Below are 20100 nucleotides of genomic sequence, written 5' to 3'. Positions count from 1 at the left end.
ATTTAGCCGAGCTCGGCATTCGATCGGAATTGCATCCAGTTGATTCAACCATCCCCAAGGCCTCATACACACTTAATAGACAACAAATGGTTGTCCTTTTAGAGTGGCTTAAAACTCTAAGATTTTCTAATGGGTATGTTTCAAATTTAGCCAAAAATATCGACATGGCTAGACATCAGATATTTTCGGGATGAAGAGTCATGATTGTTGTGAGTTCATGCAACAATTAATTCCCATAGCATTTCGGGAATTGCTGCCAGCCAAAGTATGGGAAGCTCTAACAGAAGTTAGTCTGTTCTTTAGAAGTCTTACTTCTTCAAAAATTTCTGCAGCTGATATGTGGAGGTTGGATGAGGAAATTTTTTCAGTGGTGCTCTGTAAATTAATGAATCTGGTACAATATTCTTTGATGTCATTGAACATCTCCTTGTTTATCTAGCTTACGAGGCAAAGATTGCTGGTCCGGTACAATATAGGTGAATGTATCCATTTGAGAGGTATATTTTAAAACTAATTATTATTTGAGTTACAAGTCAGCAAGTCTTAATTATTACTATTTAAAGCTTAATGTCAAAAATTACAGGTACCTTCGACATTTAAAGCTTAATGTCAAAAACAAAGCGCATGTTGAGGCTTCGATCTGTAATGCATATCTTACAGAAGAAGCATTATACTTTGGCTAGCATTACTTTGGGCAAGACGTTCGATGCATAGTTAGAGATCTTCCTAGAAACGATGACAGAGGCTTTAATAACGTCAGATTGGGTGTTTTGTCCATATTCACACATCTAATAAAATTCCATGGGAGGGGTAAGGTTCTTATAATTGATGAAGCAGATCTCAACATTGCTCAGACATATGTTTTGCGAAACTGTCTGGAGGTTAATCGCTTTTATGATCAATTTGTGCACTAAATCAAAAAGTACGAACCAAATTTAAACAAGAGCAGATTGATCATGTGGTGCAAAACCAATTTGCACGTAGGTTTCAACAGATTGTAAGTACACATTTAACATCGTAATTTTGAATGTTAATAGTATTCTAGACTAAGTTAAATTATTGATAATGTGCAGTCTAGGGACGGGTTTTTTGATGGTGTGGAGAATTCTGACATTTTAAAGGATGTCGCCAATGGAACATTGCAGAAGGCACGTTGCTATGATGTTTGTTAAGTGAATGGTTATAGATTTCACACTATATCCCATTCTGCTAAAAAGAAATCTACTGAAAACAGCGGGGTGCGCGTTAAATCTGATGATAATAGTCAAGATGAAGTAGACTTTTATGGAAAGTTAGAGGACATTATTGAGCTTGAGTATTAGGCACTTCCAATTAAAAGGGTCACACTGTTCAAATGTCAATGGTATGCTCAAACTACCACTGGATATTGGCCATGGTACGAGAATTCATCCACGGCATAAGCTGGTTGACGTTCATATAGGTCGATCATATAGAAAGTACGATCCTTTTGTGCTAGCAAGTCAAGCTTCTCAAGTTTATTATCTACCTTATCCAAGTTTAAAGCAAAACATGAAAGATTGGCGAGCTATTTGCAAAGTCAGATCGAAGCATTTCGAGGAAAGGGCTTTCCAACTGGAAGAGAAATCACCGGATTTTATGGTAAATGAAGATGTTTCAGAGGAAATAGTCGCACCGCTGCGTGATCCAGCTAATGAATTGTTAGTGTTGGACGAAACAATTGATGATGTCGATGAAAATGAAGACATCGACGAAGATCTTGTATTATTTGACGACGATGATGTCAATGACAATTATCTAACCCAATAAATTTTACTTTGTTATCCAATATTTTTTTAGTTGTATGTTTAATTAGGTACATTTATTTTTAAATTTGGAATGATTTTCAATTTTAGTAATTATTAATATTAATTTAAAATATAATAATATTAAAAATATTAACAATTATAAGTATAATACAATAATAATAATAATTCTTATTTTAACTAAAATAATAATAATATTAATATTTAATTATAATTGAAAAACAAAATAATTTTACTAATAATACTCCAATAAAATGAAAACAAAGGGCGCGTAAATTTTTTAATTTTAATTTCCCGACCAAATTTCGATTGTTATATGGTAGGAATTCAGTCGGAATTTTGAAAATCAAAATTTACTGGGCAAGTGGACTGACAACACTGCAACCTTTGAAGGAAAACACGCTTTTCAGTTACCGACTGAACTGCGACTAACGTTTAGTCTGTATTCAGTCGGTATACTGAAAAGGTGCATTAAGTGTGGGAGAAATATCTCACCGACTGACTTCTAGTCGGAAATCTGATGATATAAAAACAAAATTTTCACTAGAAAACGCCATTTTCAATTTACTCTAATTTCCTTCTAACTTTCTTCCCATCCTCTTCTTCTCTCCGACGAGTTTGTTTTCTTATCTTCCTTCTCCGAGGGATTTTTGGGCTACACTCCGACGATTGATGACTACTACATCTCCTACTTCTATCTGACTATAAAGGTTAGTCTTAATCTTAAATTTTGAATTTTTTTAGATTAATTTGGATTTATAAAATGAATATGGTGTTGATTATGAACATGAATATTTACTGATTATAAAAATGATTATGTATTGTTTTGAAATTTGGATTTTATTTTTAAAATGATGTTGATTAGTGATTAATTCGTATGAGTTTCGAAATTTATACGATTTTTTTTGTTTTTTTTCTTTGATTTTCAGTTATTTGAATATGAACATCATTATTTTTAGGTTTTTTTGGTTTTTTTTTTAAAATAATTTTCGGTCCTTAATTGATGATTTCCATGTTTATTTTGGAATTTGTTTTTTATTTTTATTTTCGTATATTATATGTATGAATGAGTATGTTCTTTGTTGATTTTTTTCAAATTGAACTGATTATGTTCTTTGTTGATTTTTGTATAAATTTCGTATGACTATTCATGAACATTATTGGAAATTAGGGTTTATCTTGTTAGGTTTTTTTATCCATGAACATGTTAAATATTAGGGTTATTGGCTCTTTTGGGTGGGCAGTTTTAAGGGCTATAAGGGGGCTGTTATGGGTGGTTTTGAGGGTTGTTTAACTTGTTTTGTGAATTAATTAAGTAGTAAAAATAATAATAATAGTTGTTAACATGATTAATTTTATGTTATCAAGCCATAATTAATTTTATATATATATATATATATAGTGCATGCTAAAATAGTTTGCACCAACTTTATTATGATAGTAGACTATAACAGTGGAGAGCAGGAACTAGAAAGTGTAGCTTAGTGAGCGGAGAGTAAGAAATGTGAGATAACAAAATATAATAAGTTAAGAAGCACATTAGAGTTAAAGTGTAGTTGATCTATATATTATTACACATCGTCTACACATAAAATGTTCTAAAGGCATGTTCATAGTCCATTTAGTTGTTATGAATAAGGTCTCCAAAAAGTGTCCTTGTAGAAAGTTTTTGGCAATGTTTACAAAAGCCAAGGAATTTCGTGTGTACAAAACATCCAAGGTTTCATCCATATTAAGAAGCAAATTCATGAAAATCCAGACGAGTGTTAATGCCATAAAAAATGAATTGCCCAGCAAAGTTAATGCTGCTCCCCTTACATATAGGGTTGAAAGTTAGATTTACGGTTTGATTTTTTTTTTTTTTAAAACCAAAACAAACACAATTTAATTTGATTTTTTATTTTTCAAGCTAAATCCAAATCAAATTTAGTTACAATTCAAATCAAAACAAACCAAAATAATTTGATTTAAACTTTTTTAGTCTAATATAAACCAAAATTACTACTTAAAAACAAATCTAAATTGCAAATCGAAGTAGAAAACCAAAATAATAAATCACAAAATTAGATGTTGTAGTATCAAAAGTAGGGATGAATAAAAAGAGAAACTTGAATTGTTGATTAAATGCTTATTATTGCTTGTAAGGGCTCCTAAGTTCTTTTGGTATCGTCTACTTAAGTAAAAGTAAGCTCATATTTTAATTTGATTTGAAATTTGGGTTACGGTCTTTAGTATGCTCAAATTTAGTCCAAACAAAAATGTTTCCATTTAGAAAATTTCAATTCAAATCTAACCAAATTATGAATAATCCAAATCAATATCTTTATATGGTTCAGATTGATTTGATTTACGATTTTTATCCAAATAATTTTCACCTCTATTTGCATGTGAAAACATGTAACCAAAGCTTAATATTGGTAATTGAAGTGAGAATTATATTTAGTGAGTGAAAAAAATCTTAATCTTTCTTTGTATATACTAATTATTTGACAATTGAACACAAATTGACAAATCAAATGGTAGACATTATTAATTGAAAAAATTTCTATTGACATTGACTTTATTATTAAGTTTGGCTCTAACTTTTTAAAACCCAATTGATATAATATCTGGATCTATTACTGTTTAAGAGTCTTGACAAATAAAATTATTTTAGTTGATAATTGTAAACAAAATTTGATATTTTTTGGTTTGAAATTAGAGCTAAATTAAGTAAAATATATATATCATCTAAAAAAAAGTATTTATCTGATTTACTTATAACAGTTCTATCTATTTAACTTAGAATACGATATGTTTAACTAAATGAAAAAAAATCAAATGTTCGGTAAATATAATAAAAATAATATATAATTGCATTATTTTTTTAAAATTAAATTTATATATATTTCATAATAATAAATTTGTGCAATGGATAAGCTTCACTAACAATATTATATTACTCTCTCGCACGATATTACATTTGATTATTTTGCACAATCTTCAACTATAAATTTGAGCATTAATTTATAAATCCACTTTATAAAAAAAATGTTTTTTTAAAATTCAATATATCAGAATTAACCTAAAAAATAACGTTTGAATTTCTCTCTTTCTGTAAGAAATATTATATTACTCAATGATTTGTTGTAATAAGTTTTATTTTTTTAAAAGAAAGATAAAATAAAATAAATTATCGAAAAAAATATTTAAAAAATGTTAAAAAACTTCTAATTTTTTTATTATTCAGCAAATTTTCAAAATTTTTCTCTACCTTTACATAAATTTTCAGATTACTTTTTTGATGAATTACCTACTATAACAGATTATCGGATTATCTAAGTTTACTTTAGACAAATATTTTTATAGTTGAGATTATTTATGGTTAATCAATAAGTCTAATTATTATAAAAAAAATGGTAAAAAAGCTGAATTATTATAGGTAACTTTTCTTAAAATTAAAAAGCAAAGGCAATACTTAATTTATATTCTTAGTTAATAAACCGGCGCTGATGCAGTGATGCCTATAATTAGGCGGTGGTTAGACAAATACAGAGGTGGAGTTGGGAAAAAACAAGGGGATAAACAGATTAATTTAATCCAAGTACTAATAGTCTAATATAGTACTTTATCCTAATCAAGTAACCAAAAAAGGCAATTTCCTAATAATAATATTATTATTATTATTATTATAAAATTAAAAAATAAGCAAATCCAAATCCACCTTAATTTTTGTTTAATACCCCTTTCTGCTTCCTCATACCAGACACAATTCTATGTAATTACTAATTAGATTCATTCTCTCCCTTCTCCTCATTCCACCACTTCACAAATCAAAATTATGCTCTTAATCAATTATTTATTAATAAAATCCCATGAATATTAAATTTATATAATTAAACATCTATATCTATGCATTAAAAATATATCATCTAAAACGACATTAAATCATAAATTTATGAACAAATGAGTACATTAAATGACATTACAACAGATACTTTCTCAAATCTTATCTTATCTTAATCTTAATCTTAATCTTATCTTAATACATAAAAAAACTACTACTAATTATATGTAGAGAATTCAGAAAGCATGTACAACTATGAACATCTCGAGTTAGATTCTCAAACAAATGACCCTCTAATTCTTATTAACAAATTAGAAGTAATGGCAGCAAAATATCTAAATTAATGAAGAATCACACAAATTATTAGCTAATAATCAAAATGCTAATTAATCAGTCACAAAGTCAGTAATGAAACAGAAGATAAAGCAAGACGAGGATTAATTAATTAATTAGTAAACTAAGATTAATTTCCCTCTTAATTAAACTCATGAACAACATAGGAAACCTAGTCAAATCAAAAAAAAAAAAAAACAAAAAAAAAAACTACAAAAATAAGAAAAAGAAATAAGGTAGAAGGATTGGGGAAATCTTGTAGTACTTTTTCTCACTGATCTTGTTCTTCATCTTCCTGAATAATCTAAACTAAATACTAAAAAAGTTTTTATTAAACAGAAAAGAGTTTAATTAATCAAGAAGAGGAAGAAGAACCATTAGTGTTCTTGCCATTATACTGTTGATGATGATGGTGATGGATATGGTGGTTTGAAGAATTATGGTTGTTGTTGATACTACTGCTATTACTATTCCCATTTCCATTCAAATTACCAATCTCATCTTCATCAATAATTGGATTATCATCATTCAGATCATTATTAGTGATGGGATTAGTGTTTAGATTACTATAATTAGTAACACCATTAACATCACCAGCAGTTGTAATGGCAGATGCAGATCTCTTCCCGAAAGTGTTCTTGTTATTATGCATCCAAACTTTGAATACTCCTCTTTCAACCCCAATTTCATTGCAAAATCCATTTACCATTTCTTCATTTGTTTTCTGCATTTTCCATCCTACTTTTTCTGCAAACTCGTACATTTTATCTTTCTGATTTTGGGTGAATTTTGTCCTGAATCGCTTTCTGCTTGCCGGGTGGGAGGAGGATGAGTTCATCAACTGGTGGGTCCCGTTGTGCGGTCCGTTTTCAGGTCCACCACCGCTTAAAGCTAATAGCATATGGGGTGCAGAACCTGGGTAGTAAGTAGATGAGATCGGCGGAGGTGATGAAGACCCAGGACTCCGTCCACCACCACGAGAACCTACTGCCGGACCCGTCATGGGATTAGACCCAGGAGGCGGAAGTGGATGGTGTCGATGATGCGGGTGGTACTCGATCATATGGGTATAACCCGTACCAGTATTTCCCATCAATTCTTCCGGCTCACGACGGTGGAAATTCCGGTGACAACCACATGCGGCGCACTTTAGCGAAGTCGGGTCAGCAGAAGATGCGTTGGGAACCGGCATGAATTCTCCGCACCCATCAAGCGCGTGACCACCGGAATTCGCCGCATGGTTTTTCAAACACTCTTTGTATACAACACACGGCGGCGCGTGACGCTTCAACACACCATTGCTGAAGGAAATCGCCTTAGAAGGCTGGATCCGAGGTGGGGTTTCACTTTCAGCTTCTGGACTTTTTGTGGGCGGAATTATACTCAGACCCGAACCCGTTTCTCTTGCAGTCAAATCCATTTCTTCTTCTGGTGGTGTTCTTCTTCAAACATCTACTCACCAGAAAGATTTCTTTAATCTTAACCAAATTGAGTGATTTCTTCAAGCTGGGGAAATCAAAATAATTATCCTCAAGTTTGGTGGGGTTCTAATTAAAAAAAATGGTCATACATTAAAAGAAATTGAAAGAAAAGTGTAATCCAGCTTGAAAATAATTTAGTTTATTGTTAAATTAATTTAAGAAAATATTTTCGTTTGATGTAGGAGTAATGATTAAGAAGAAGATGATGATGGAGAGGTAAGTAGAAAGGGAAGGGTAAGAAGACTGAAGAGTGATGCAGTGAGTATGAGTGTGTTGATAATAAAAATCTTTTTGGGTTTATCTATGTGGTCATCCTTCCTAACCACATGTTTTTGTTTTTGTTAACCATGGTTATATAAATCTTAGCTTGGTTTAGCTATTATCATGAGTAAACACTGCTTTGTTTTAACCTGGGTTAAGACTTAATTTTACACAAACTTTTGTCTGCTTCATTTAATGTGTAACTTGTGTACTCTAATCTCTACTTCTTCTTTCTTTCTTTTTTTTTTTTTTCTAATTTATTTATTTTGTATGTTGATTAATTCAGTTGAATTGTTATAAAATAGAAAAATACCTATGGTTAATTTGTAACGTTTAAAATAAATTGGTTTTGAAATAATCGCTACATAAAAATTTTAGGTACTATTTATTTTTTAAGCTTATTTTATATATTGCGACTAATGTGTTACAAAAATAATGTCAAGTGAGATCTTGTTTGAATCGTTTAATCGAAAACTTTCATAATATCAAATTTCTATAATTTTCTGTTAAACATAACTTAAAATATAAATGATCAAAGTTACACATTAAATTGCGTAAAAAGTGAAATGTAGCAAATATAATAGAACGAATAAAATATGTCTTACACATTTTGCATCGTTTTGATTTTTGAAAAACGATTTATAATTTTTTTTATTTTCATTCTTATATTTTAATTCTAGTTCAATACAATGTTATCTCTTTATTTATTGATTAGTATTAAATATGCACATTTTTATTAAAACACTTAATTTTACTTGTTTTGACACGGGATGGGAGGAGTTTAGGACAAAAATGGTGGTTATGACTCGGAGCAAGTAACGAGTTAACTCGGAGGAATAGAATGGGGAGAGTATTGCTTTTGTCAGTTGAATTGCTTTTAGAAGAAGGTAAAAAGAAACAGAAGATGGCAGGAGGGTTAACCAGTCTGAGTAATTCACTGTTTGGCATCTTATTTTGTCAATGTTGCAGTTGCAGGGCACCACAATACTCCTGGCTCTTACACTTTTTAACACCTCTTCTTCAAATTTCTCTTCCATAATTTTGTTTTACAAATCCACTAGTATAATTTTTAGTGTGTGTGCGCGTACAAATCAAGCTACTTTCAATTTTTTTCGTACCATTTTTTTTTGAAATTTATTTATTTTTTGATATTAATATATTGAGACCCTTTGTCATTTATTAATGGTAAAATAGACTAAAATTTAACATTGGAAGAATTCGAACCTCTATGCTCTAATTAACAATAATATAGGAAGATTCGTAACCAACTGAGTTACGCTTAACTGATGAAATATAAGGAGTTTGTTATTATATGAGACCCTTATTTTATGGGGCTCTAGGCTTTTGGAAATCTTGAATGACCGTAAAACCACCCCTGGGTCTTATAGTTAGACCATTTTTATTTGGATGACTAAATGTACACTTATTGTCTTAAAGTGATTAATTATAACTTTAAAGTGATAATTTACAGTTTTGAAGTAATAATTATTTATAGTTTTAGAGTGATCACTTATAACCTTAAAATGATTACTTGTTGTTTTTCCTTATATCAATAAAAGAAAAGAGTTGATTATATGAACTCGTCTAATGATCAGTGGTTTCTCATACAAGACTTGCTATTTCTCTTTAGACTAGTTAAATACTTCCTCTATTCCAATTTACTTACAACGCTTTTCATTTTTAGATGTTTCATATTACTTGTAACATTACTTCTGTTGGCAAAAAAAATCTACATAATTCTCTATTTTACCCCTATTTTATTTCTAGCCCACATATCATTATCAATTACTTTAATTATTTACTTTACCCACTAACAACTACCTACTCTTAGTGTTTCTAGAAACCCCAAACATTTATGACCCTAGATTGTCCCTTAAAATTTCATCCCAACCGTTCATTTGTGTGAATTTCTCTCTTTAAACCCTAAAAAAATCAGATCTCATTCACTTTTAATACTCTCAATACTCCATATCTCCCTCAAACGGCTCTATCTCCCTCACTATCAAATCTCATTCACTTTCAATACTCCATAAACCTTAGATTTCGTGTTTACATGTGAACATCTCACCATCTCCATTCGATTCTCCTTCACTATCAACGAAGATGCATTTAAATTGATGCTTGATTTTGGTGTTCCAATTTACTTGCATTTGATCTTGGTTCACATCTGAGCATCTCATTGGTTTTTATCTTCAATTCTTCCTCTGATTTTGGTTCACATCTGATGCTTGATTTTGGTGTTCAAATTCGATTCTTCCTCTGATTTCGGTTGATCTCCCTCTTCATCTTCACTTGCTTTTTAACTTCCTCTGTAAATATTTGATTTTGGTTCACTTGCTTTTGCAAAGTGTATTTTGATTATACCTCAACAATTAAAAAAAATCAACCTTTTTTGTACCTGCAGCTTTTCCCTCAATATCTAGTGCAACAACCAATGTGAAATGGGGGTATTATTGTCAAATACCACCCAAATAAGCACTTTCTGAATAACTGTGCAACAACCCAATGTTACAACTAAAACAGAACTGAAGAAGTAAAAAGCCAATTCGAGACAAGATTGAAATTTTTTTTTAAATATTTTTTTTCGAATTAATATAATTGAGTTAGAACTTAATTATTAGTTGAGTTATAGCAATAACTTGAAATTTTGTCTTTGGCCTTGTATAATAAGTAAAAACTTTTAAAAGAATTTTAACAAAACAAATTACACTGTAATTTTAGCTATTTCTTGTTAATTATTTTTTATAGCAATTAAATAGTGAATATTTGTATAAATTATGCAATTTTATGTTAATTAATAATTAGTTACTTAGTATATTGTTATTTTATTATTTACGTATGTAATAATATGGCTGATGACTACGATAGAGGCAAGAAATTTTTAGGGGTATATTGTCTGGCAACATCTCAGCCTATTGTCTAGAAACATCTCTAGACCAATGCATCGTAGAGGTGAGTCATGAGATGGGTGCTACTGGGTCAACCCGTCGTACTCAGGCGGTTAGATTAAGTCAGTCCCAACGTCTAGCATTTTAGAACAGGTGCGTACACATATAAATGAGCCTATGCGGCTATACGTATACGTAGTTACTCTAGATCAAGGGATGAGGAACAGACACATAGTGAGTATCAAGGGTTTGTGGACAGCCTAAACGGTTGCCCAGGGACGGAGGTTCAGATTTGTGTGCACACAGGTTCAGCCTACACTTCTACTGGTCCTAATGCCCTATCAGCGATCCCAATGGATGATGTAGTTACTCGTGCTAGGAGACTTAGGCAGGCTAACAATAGGAATTAGGTGATTACTACACCCAGCCAGGTACATTTATGAATATTAGGATGTTGCCTAGCTATAGTGGAAACATAACTAGCGTTATTTACGATTGTGGCAAATCCACCAGTTAAACTCAGTGAGAGCACGGTCATAAGAAAACAATTCAATAAATAAAATACTATTCATAATCTATTTTGACGAGTTTTTTATTGAGAGATTAATTTTCGAAATTGTGAATTGAAATGCATATGTATTTGTGATTTATGTAAGGTTAATTAATAAGAATATTAAAAGACAAGAGTTACGTAGAAAGTGTATAGCTCAGCTGGTCATGAATGTCCAATAAAGATTCTAATACAAAAGGTCTCAGATTAAAATCCTACAAATTACAAATGTTTTACAAAATTTTAGTACCCTCACGTGCGGACGCGGGATCCAATTGGATCCGCCCAAGTTTACGAGGGTAGTGAGCTTACCCCTCCGATTTAGGAGTGTCGTACTAGGAAGAAGATGGTGGAGGCCATCATCTAACTTAGAGATATGTTTGATGAGTTATACAAAGAGTTGTTTGGTACTTCTTTGGGCTAATTGTCTTCTATCATGCATCAACACCTTGATTGTGCTTTGATATATGCTTTTGTTGAGAGGTGACTATCGGATACCAACACCTTTCACATGCCATGGAGGAGATGTCTATCATTTTGCTCAACGTGCAATGCATACTTGGCTTCTATATTGGTGGTTAATTGCCAAAAAAAATCTTCCAAGGAGCATCAACGTCAATGACCTTTTGAAGCAATGCAATAGGATCCAGTCATTATGGTTGGACTCTACAGCTTATTATATAGCTATTTCAAATGGTGTTTTGTTTTGGAGAATAGGAGTAGGTGTTCGGTTAATCAAATGCGTTGCAGCTAGGACACACTCACCCCAAAAATAAATGGGCAATTGGCTTGAAAACGCAAAGCTCTCCCTACACTCAAAATGTGTTTATGTTTTCTCTCAACCCTCCCGTTTTGTTGTGTTGTACCGACACACGAGGTTTGAAAAATTATGCCATTAGCACGGAAATAATCCAGTAAACATTTAAATTCAGTGCCATTATCACTTTGTACAATCTTAACAGTTTGACAAAATTTCCTATTAACCATAGCCATAAAAGCCATAAACATCTAAAACACTTCAGTTTTATCAATTAACAAATAAATCTATACAGCCCTCGAAAAATCATCAACAATAGTCAAAAAATAACGAGCACCACAAAAGGATTCATGTTTATAAGGACCCCACAAATCACAATGAATTTTCTATAAAATTCCAGAACATTTATTTTTACTCAAAGTAAACGTGTCTCTAGGATGTTTAGCACGAAAACATGCTTCACATCCTTTATTCAAACTATGCTCAAATCTACTGACATGAGGAAGTAACTTAACTACTTTCTCGGAAGGATGCCCCATACGTCTATGCCATAATTCCAAATTAGTTGTAGCTTCAATTGCAGACACCACCTCCGGTTTGCTAAAGTAGTACAGTCCATCCCGCCTAACCCCCGTTCCAATCAGCTCCTTCATTTGGTCCTGTATGCAACACACATCACGATTAAATGTGACAATTGTTCTTAAATTATCATTGAGTTGTGAAACTGAAAGTAAATTGCAACTTAAGTTAGGAACATAAAGAACATGATGAAGAGTAATCGTATTAAACAATTTAACCGATCCCTCCATGGATGCGAAAACCGTGTCACCGTTAGGTAAGCCAACGGGACAATGTGATTGTTGAATATCAAATAACCATGATTTTTCACTTATTACATGGTGAGTAGCACCTGTATCAATGATCCAAGAAGAAGTATCGAACTTACCACTCATGTGACTTTCTGGTATTTTAGCTTTACCAAAAAATCCCATGATAACCTTCCATTGTTCGGTGGTGAAAACTTGACCATTGGAGGACAAAGAAGATGTAAAACCTGCTGATGGTGTAGACGAGGCGCTGCTGCTGGCTGCAGCGTTTGCTCGAACTGTTTCACGTCCGTGTCCAACTGTAGGTGGCAGTGTCGTCGGTGGTTTAGTAACTTTGTCCCCTGCGTTCCAACCCTTAGGATAACCAATAATGTCATAACAACGAGAGACTTCATGGCTGCTCTTCTTACAATGTGTGCAAACTTGTAACGTAAAACAACGAGATGACCCGGTTTTTTACAGTAGGTTCAGACCTGTTTCGCATTAGACAAATGTCTGTCACTCGACCCTCGACCTCTCCCTGTACCTGTACGAACAGAAAACCCCACGGCCGGAGGTTGATCGTCCTTCACACGGCCCATACCACGGACCAATTCTTCCTGCGAAACCTGCTGATATGCTTTGTTTAATGAGGGAAAAGGGTCTTGTGCAAGAATATTGGACCGTATTGGAGCATAATATTGGAATATAAACCAAGTAAAAATTGTTGCAACATATCATCTTCACGCCGTTTTTCATGTTGTTTACCAATATCACAAGAACACTTGCCACACTTACAATGAATTAAAGGTCAATTTAGCCAATTCATCTCACAAAACTTTTAATTTTCCAAAATAAATTGCAACAGTCATAGTCTTAGATTGTTCACATTTAGTAATTTGTGATTTTAATTGTTGAATGCGAGGTCCATTAACAACACAAAACCATTCACGTAAATCATCCTAGAAACGTTTGGCATTATCATAGTTCGAAAGCATAGATTTTACCTCGAGATCAATGGTATTCATAATCCAAGAGACCAGCATATAGTGAACAACAACCCAATCCTCCTTCTTGCAGGAGGAACAAAATCGGTAATGATACCATCAAGAAAACCAAATTTGCATCTGGAAGAGAGAACAACAAAGATGGCGTGAGACCAAGCATTGTAATTGTCAAGCTTGAGATAAACTAGAGTAATAAAATCACCCGGCCTGTCATGATGAGCACCGAGATAAAAGGGATAATATTTCGATTTTTGACGGTGGTGATGGCGGTGTGAAAACATCACCGGCCATAATTTACGATTTTTGTAAAAATTTAACCTACTCTTGATACCATGAAAGATTACACAATAATGACTCTCTTCGCTTCATTGGCCTTGCCAAACATATGTATACACATACAACCTAACCGACTATAATCAAAGGAAATCACGAAAATAAGGAAATAAATACAAGATATGTACTAAGAATATTATCCTAACAAAAAATATCCCATAAGATATATTGTCACCCCCAATAGGTACACTCCCACTCAAACAAATTTAATTGCTTGATTTAGATCTTTAATAAGTGAAATTTTATGTTTTATATTTGAATAATGTGGAAACTATAGATTTTAGGTCAATTAGTAATTGTGGGGTTTTAATTGATTAAATTGAAAATGAAAATGTGACTTAAATTAGGATTTGGTAAAATGAAATCTAAAGTGGACAAATTGATATTTGATGTATACCCACCAAGCTAAACTTTATTAGACTTAATTTGTATGTGAAAAAAAAATTGTTGTAAATTGTTGAAAGTTGATATTGTTGGCATTAAACTAGAAATGGATGATTGTTATTGAATGTTGAGATTTTAGTTAGTCTTACTTTAGGTTTATTTGGAATTGTTAGAAAAAAAATGGGGAAACAAAATTTAGTTGTTCATGATAAGAGCTAATCGTAGAGTATTATTCAATATTAAATTGATTTTTGATGCAAATTGAGCTTTTACGTGTTTACCTTGAAAAAATTATAAATTGAAGTATAGAAGTACTCCTTGTTGTTGTCGGTCTAATGAAGAATGACGTTGAATTGGGTATAATCTAAGAGATAGTGAGTTGATTAGAAATGGAGTTATGAACAAATGTTGAAAGTGAATTGTACTTGTAATTGTTTAAGAAGCGGGAAGAGTTAGAGTTAGATTTAATATGGATAAGGATTGAAGATTAAATAAATAAGTATGAATCAAGTACTATGAGTTGGTTTATTGTGTCTATGATGATTAGCATTTTCTGGTTAGGTTTTTATGGGTTGATTTCATTAGTTAAGGTTATGAGGTGATTTGTTTAGTTGAGTTATGTATTGACCTTTGTTAGTTAAGAATTAGGTGATTAAATTGGTAAGTTAAGATAATGAGTTGGGGTGGCTAGTTTGGAAGTACAAATTATTTGTTTGTTTAGATATGAGTTGGTATTATTTACTTTGAACTTTGAGTTGATTATCGGTTAGTATTATGAAGTAAACTATAAAGTTAGTCATATGGTTAAAATTAAGTTAAGTTGTAGAAATGAATACAAATTATGTGTTAAAGTAACTAAATTAAATAAAGGTTATGCGTACATTGTTCATAAGTATCATTTTGTTTACGAGTATGTATATAATATTATTGATTATATATTAGATATAAGAAAGATTATAAGAACATTGAATCAAGAATCAAGAAAAGGAGATGCTTGAGATAAAGGGAGTTGGTGGTTTAAGTAAATAAGATATAGGATTAGTTGTAATTGAATCTTTGTGTGGAAATTTCATTGTCAACATGTGGAGCAACTCTACCGGAGACCTCTTTAAGCCACGTGTCAATATAATACCTTTTAAATACATAAAAAAGAAGAAAATTTAGTTAATGCATAATCTAATGCTTTAAACATTTAAACATACAAAAATATATAATACCTTGGATTCAAAGAATGTGCCAAACAATGAAGTGGAGTGTTGCTTTTCTTCCAACGGCTAAGAAGTATTGTTTCGACCACACTAAAGAAAGAAAGTGAGAGAGAGTTCGGGTCTGCGGGAGGGAGTAATTGAGTAACCAAGCCCCTGTTTTCGAATTTTTTTTTTTAAAAAAAACACGTGGGGCACGTGTCCCTTCTGTGTCCTTGCCGTGTCCGTCGCATGTCCTTGCCGTGTCCACGTGTCCGAAAAAATATTAAAATATTGGACACTTCATTTGGCGTGTCGGACACGGATTTTCGCGTGTCCGTGTCCGACACGCAACACGCAGGTCCAGGGGCGTGTCCGTGCTTCCTAGCAGATATCTAGTTTGGCTTTCGGAAGCATCGATATAAGTATATGAGGGATTAGTAAGAGTAAAACAAGATTAGGATAATGAAAAGAGGGGAAAATATGGGGGTATTTTGTCAATTAAATTTTATAAACCCACTCATTCATCCAACACACTGCATTTATCAACGGGTTAATAATTAGTTTTTTGCCACCAATAAGCTGTTTCAATAAACTCTTTTACCAAACACTATTTTTAGCTTGTTTGACTTAATGAACCAACTAATTCTACCAACCAACTGAAAATACTCCAACTCACTGATTTGCCCCCTATATTTAATAAATTTACTAATAAGTATATTAAATATAAATAGCTCATTCATCTATTACAACGTTGTGTATTGTAATCTACGCACCTCAAACGTTTATTTGAAACCACAAGTGAAGAACAAAGCTCACGTTGAAACCTCACTATGCAATGCTTATTTAATTGAGGAAGCATCGCACTTTATTTCCCACTACTTAGGCACTTGTCTGATTTAGGATAAGAGATCTTCCCAGGAATGTTAATGGAAGTTACAACAATGTTAAATCTAGTGTCTTGTCAATTTTCACTCATTCACTGAGATTTCATGGAAAGGAATAAGTGAGGAATTGGGGTACGTGCTAATGAACCGTTGAGAGATAGATTTAATTGTGTCTTAGTTCAAGAGTTTAGTACGAAGAGAAAAACCGAATTGGTCAAGTTAGAGGCTTGAAACATTTGTGCAAGACACGTTTACAGATGCGTTCAAAGCAGCATTATGTTTATATTTTCTTGTCTTTTATGTGAGGTACCTTTAAGTTATTGTAATTTACAATATATATTGTTTCCGTTTATTTCATAGACCAATAAAGAATGCTAAATAACCATGAGAATAGTGATATTTTGAAGCAAATGGCTAAAGGATCACTTAAACATACATAGAGTTACAATGTATGTTATGTGAATGACTATACATTCTCCATGTCACTTCATATACAAAAAGAATATAAATGGGATCTTGTCTTAATGACTTTGTTAGGACGTGTGGGAAGAAAAAGTTAGTAAGTGCTATGCGAATATGCTTTTTAAAGCATGCCGTAAAATTAAAAGTGCCTCAGATTTTAAGCCCCTTCGGCAGATACTAACACTTAGGCAAACTGGAAGATAGACTTGAAAGCCAAGAAATGAATGCCCTAGCAACAAGAAAGCCCTCCAATTGTTGTGGAGGAGGAGATAAAGCTAAAGCCACTCATATTGGTTGCTTAATTATACATGCCATAACCAAGCGAAATTTGGTATATATTTATTTATTTATGTTAAATATTTATTTTTAGTTATTATTAATCATTTGTTTTTCAGAAATAATCGAGGGGTCAAAGAAATTCCTCTTATGAGGTTTTTGCAAGAACGCATGGAATTGTGGATACAGAAACTGTGAATTCTCTGTGGACGAACTCTAAGGCACAAAGAATTCAAATAATAATTTTTTTAAGTTTTTTGTTTTCTATATTTATATTCATTTAAATACATTGTAATTTGTTTGTTTTTCATTTTAAAATGTTTGTTTTTTACATTAAAGAAGGAATATCGTGCCATTCAAAATGAGCATCCTACAATAGGTCCAAACCAAATATATCTGGAGGGCCGTTGCTGATGCCAATGTTGGATTATCCATTAAAAGAAGAAAAGGAAAGAGGTTTACGGAGTAGGGTCTGCCTCCCAAATCTACTATCCATGTAGCGAATCTTCTTCCTCATCTTCCCAAGCCAGATTTTGATGCGTTGATCCAATCTTGTTTCGCAGCCTTTGAAGAAAGAAAATACAAGCAAATAATCAACTAAGAGCGGTTCTAGAAAGGGGATGAAATCAAATTGCAGCTAATAATCATGCCAATGCAAGCCATTAAACAAGAAAGATAAAATTTCTGGCATTTATGCAATTTCATTATGTTCAACATCCTCATCCTCCTACTTAATTATTGTATTGCGGAAAATTATTTGTGTATTTTGTAAAATAAATTCTTATTTTATGTAATATTTATTTTCTTTAATCGTTGATTTATTGATTTTACTTTATATGTTTTATTTGTTTTATATATTAAATATTAAATATAAATTTTTATTGCAATTATTAATGATAAATAAATATAATAAATAAATAAAAATATACAAAAACTAGGAAAAAGAAAAAGGCAAAAGGCATCAATGGGGGGCGGACAGAAGCATCGCCAAACACCTGTATAAATGGCCGACGACACCTAGCGACAGCAAAATGGTCGCCTTTGTTTAAAGGCTTGGCGACGCTCTGGCAAGGAGATGGTACGGTTGCTCGTGTCGTCTTCTATTTTGGCGACACGCTTGCTTAGAGTTTTTTAGTGTCCAACTCTAAAGCCTCGACCTAAAGAGTCGTTGCCCGACCGTCACCTCGTTCATTTAGCGTCCAAATGGCGAGATCATGTGCCTTTGCCTTGTTCTCATTTTTTTTAGTGTTAATGGGATTTAGTTTTTCTTAATTTTCGTGAATATTCCATCATTTTTATAATGTCTAAAATTAATCTTAGTTATATATTTTCTACTTCCATACATAGTATTCTTAACCCTAGTAATCCATTGGAAACAAATAAAATACATCCTATGGAATTTAATTTCTCAAGTTTACATGGAGAGAGCGCAAATTTTTTTTTTCATTTTTCCTTCTAAAAAATTTGTTTTTTTTTGTTTTAATTTTTATTATATTCTTTTTATTAGTAAAATATCCAAAAGTTAGAATTATTCAATAACATTCAAAATTTAAAATTATTATATGAAATTAATAAAGTGTTGGATTATTCTGTTTATGTTTACAATTTTGAAAAAGGTATAGGCATTTTTTTTTAAATTGAATAATTATCCCTAATCATCATCATCATCATCATAATAACCAATATTCCACCCGAAAGCGAGGTCTGGGTGAAGAAAGGTGACGGACAATCCATACTATATTCCCTTTATTGGGACGACTAGAGGAAAACAGTCGGTTTTACCCCCAAACAATAAAAGCCCTGCAAAAGGAGGATATGAGTGGCAACGTGATCTCAAGGGTGCAACTACTAGCAGAAAAAGACAGTACAAGCAAAAACTAAATCTAAAAAAAAAAATAAAATGAGAAAGAAAAGAAAATAAAAATAAACAAATAAATAAAGTAAAATCACAATAAAAAGACTAAAAATTTTCAAATGGCATTCTCATAGAAATTGACAACATAAATTGCAGCTATTGTCTGAATTGAGATTTCGTGGCATGGAATCTAATCGATCCTATTACTAATTTACTCATGTCCACCTTGAAAAATATTTTTAAGGGTTCGCCTCGATTCCAATTACAAAGTAAGGCAATAAAATTTGTGGAGCAAAATTCTCCGCATAATATAGTAATGGAGAAATGGTTATTTTTTTTAGTTTAATATTTTTCATCCAGTAAAAATATAATCTTTCAAAACCTCAAAACCCATTTTATTTTTTCATCATCATTTCAATTAATACTCCAATCAACCAATTAAATTAACATAATTTTTATTCTCAAAAGCCAACATACCTTCAAAACCTCAAAATCCCTTTCATCTTTGAGAGGAGAAGGTTAGTTAGAAAAAAGGTTTAGTATTCACCCATGTTCTTAAAAAAAAGCTCTAGCTTCCTCCTCTGTGTAGATTTTATGCAACTTTTTTTTAAAACCCTTATTTTAAGTTTTAATTCCCTTTCTTTAAAACGTCCAACAATTAAAATGGTGATTTTAGATTTTTGATATTGTTTATGGAAAAAGGTGGATAGTATTATGAAAGGGAAAAGAAGAAGGTAAAAGAAGAGCTAGATGGATTTGAATGAATTCAAAGATAGAAATGGAGCATTAATTTTATTGGAGAAATATTTCCTCCAGGTCCCCTTAGAGTAAATATTAGGTCCTCTTTACTCCATTACTATTTACACTGATCCCAAACACTTAAGTATTCAGCATTTTTTCCTCTCTTAGCTAATACTTCCTCCGTTCTATAATATCCGCTATATTTTCTATTTTTGGCAATTTCATATTACTTGCTACATTTCCTTTTTTAGTAATAAAACAATTATTTAAAGTTCTATCTACCTT

The 20100-nt window shown here is 31.9% G+C and overlaps 1 protein-coding gene across 1 annotated transcript; it reads right to left on the bottom strand.

Annotated features, from left to right (window-relative positions):
* Positions 1–6019: 6019 nt before the first annotated feature.
* On the bottom strand, positions 6020–7710 carry LOC130801881 (zinc-finger homeodomain protein 9-like). Its single transcript, XM_057665817.1, has one exon. The coding sequence runs from the start codon at positions 7361–7363 to the stop codon at positions 6299–6301; it is 1065 nt and encodes a 354-aa protein (XP_057521800.1). The 5' UTR covers positions 7364–7710; the 3' UTR covers positions 6020–6298.
* Positions 7711–20100: the final 12390 nt, after the last annotated feature.

Source organism: Amaranthus tricolor, chromosome 15 (genome assembly GCF_026212465.1).
Source record: "Amaranthus tricolor cultivar Red isolate AtriRed21 chromosome 15, ASM2621246v1, whole genome shotgun sequence".
Taxonomy (NCBI): domain Eukaryota; kingdom Viridiplantae; phylum Streptophyta; class Magnoliopsida; order Caryophyllales; family Amaranthaceae; genus Amaranthus; species Amaranthus tricolor.
This window is presented reverse-complemented; position numbering and strand designations above follow the sequence as displayed.

What these genes read in the sequence shown, in the direction of transcription:
- LOC130801881 (XM_057665817.1), bottom strand. Translation starts at nt 7,363, where the DNA reads ATGGATTTGACTGCAAGAGAAACGGGTTCGGGTCTGAGTATAATTCCG.